Source organism: Nicotiana sylvestris, chromosome 8 (genome assembly GCF_000393655.2).
Source record: "Nicotiana sylvestris chromosome 8, ASM39365v2, whole genome shotgun sequence".
Lineage (NCBI taxonomy): Eukaryota > Viridiplantae > Streptophyta > Magnoliopsida > Solanales > Solanaceae > Nicotiana > Nicotiana sylvestris.
In genome coordinates this window covers 10,427,955-10,429,876 of record NC_091064.1, presented here as the reverse complement: position 1 = coordinate 10,429,876, position 1,922 = coordinate 10,427,955, and the positions used below count along the sequence as shown (strand labels likewise).

At 40.2% G+C, this 1,922-nt stretch overlaps 1 protein-coding gene across 1 annotated transcript; it reads left to right on the top strand.

Annotated features, from left to right (window-relative positions):
- The first annotated feature begins 226 nt into the window (after window positions 1–226).
- On the top strand, window positions 227–649 carry LOC138874676 (secreted RxLR effector protein 161-like). The gene has a single exon (XM_070153451.1). It carries the CDS (start codon window positions 227–229, stop codon window positions 647–649), a length of 423 nt encoding a protein of 140 aa, XP_070009552.1.
- The last annotated feature ends 1,273 nt before the right edge of the window (window positions 650–1,922 follow it).

Here is a 1,922-nt window from a genome sequence, read left to right as displayed (position 1 = left end):
AATACTATTATGAAAAACTCCTCTAGATGACTAGGATTGTTCAAAAATTTTCTATTTGATTTAGCCGATAAACCGCCCGATAATCATTAATCTGATACCAATCCGCCCATTATTTATTGGATGGCTAGCAGATTACTATATTTATAATTCGATAACTGATAAGTCGAACCATTAAGCATAATTATCCACCCGATAAGCACCCCTAGTCACCGCCACTCGTCTGGACATGGATGAACCCAATTCTCTTATGAATGAAACCATGTATAGAGGTATCATTGGTTCACTCTTTTATCTTACAGCCAGCAGACATGATATTATGTTCAATGTGGGATTATGTGCTAGATTCCAATCAAGTCCAAAGGAATCTCATCTGAAAGCTACCAAGAGGATTCTAAGGTATCTCAAAGAAACACAGGACCTGGTCCTCTACTATCCTTCAGGAGAAAATTTCGACTTAATTGGGTATGATGATGTGTATTATGCTGGTTACTTGGTGGATAGAAAGAGCACATCTATCATGGCACATTTTCTGGGATCATGCTTCATTTCATGGCGTATAAAGAAGCAAAACTCTGTGGCTCTTTCTACTGCAGAAGTTGAATACGTGGCAGCTGCCTTCTGTTGTGCTCAACTGCTGTGGAACAACTAAAAGATTTTGGTGTTTTTTTGATTGTGTGTCATTACTGTATGACAACATAGGTGCTCTCAACATGGCAAAGAATCTAATCCAGCATAAGAGGACAAATACATTAATGTGCGACATTATTTTCTCAGGAATAATGTTGAAAAAGGTCTCATCTACATGAAGTTTTAAAAAATAGAGGACCAGATAGCTGATATCTTCACCAAAGCATTGAGTAGAGAGTACTTTGAAAAGAATTGACTGGCGTTGGGGCTGATAAAATCAAACTAAGCACTAGGTCCCTCAATGATTGGCTATGAAAAAATAAACAGGTAAACTGCTAAAAAGTATTTTCTGGCAACTTCTAACTCATTTTTATACCATTACAAGTAAACACACATGGCAACTATAGAGCAATCAAGCAAGCAGCTAATAATATTACATTTTGGTAAAGGGACGAGACTCATATTTACAAAACTCGGTCAGGGAACCTGGTTCCCTTGACTTAGGTTAGTATTCCTATGCCGCCGCGTTTCCCGGAGCTTCTAGCTAGTTCAGTGGATAAGATGGCTGCGCTCCAGCTCACTCAAGAATGGGACGACAGTGGTCCGCCGACAAGCTCGTTCTGATCTTGGACGCAGTACATTGGAATCCTGAAGCACCACCACGAGTTCTTTTTACACTGATGCACATTTTAAACGACTATAAAAGTGCCATGTCATTAAATGTGTCTGCCTCTCTATATCTATCTCTCACATCCTTTTAAAGCCCAAACGTCATACCCATTACAAACTGATCCGTTTACCTAGTCCGTTGCACCCTTTTGTAACCGGTCCCTCATCCCCTCTAAATAACCCCAAAAGATGTGTTTATCACAACTGTCCACAAAAAGCCATCAAACTTCCTTTTTCTCAAAAACCTTCTCTTTTTCGTGTCTTTACTTCCAAAAATTCACTATGTCTTCCCAAACTCTAGAGGTTTCAAATATTACTAGTGTCACTCCCACATCGTCTTCATTTCACGAAGCACTGCAGTGTGAGGTTGAGTCTCAACCGTCACCCAGTGAAAACCCCCAACTCAGACCACAACCACCCACTGTTTCTTCTCCAACCCCATCGAGTTTTAATTCTCATCGCAGTCGCAAAAATCAAACCCCCAAAATATTTGTTGCTACAACCTCTCCTTCTACTTTGCCGAAAGAAATAACAGACGATGAAATGTTGGACAGATAAGAGGGACCCGAGTTCTCAAGTTAGCAAGTTAGGGAAGTCTCTGTAGCCCAACAAGATGTTGTTGGCAG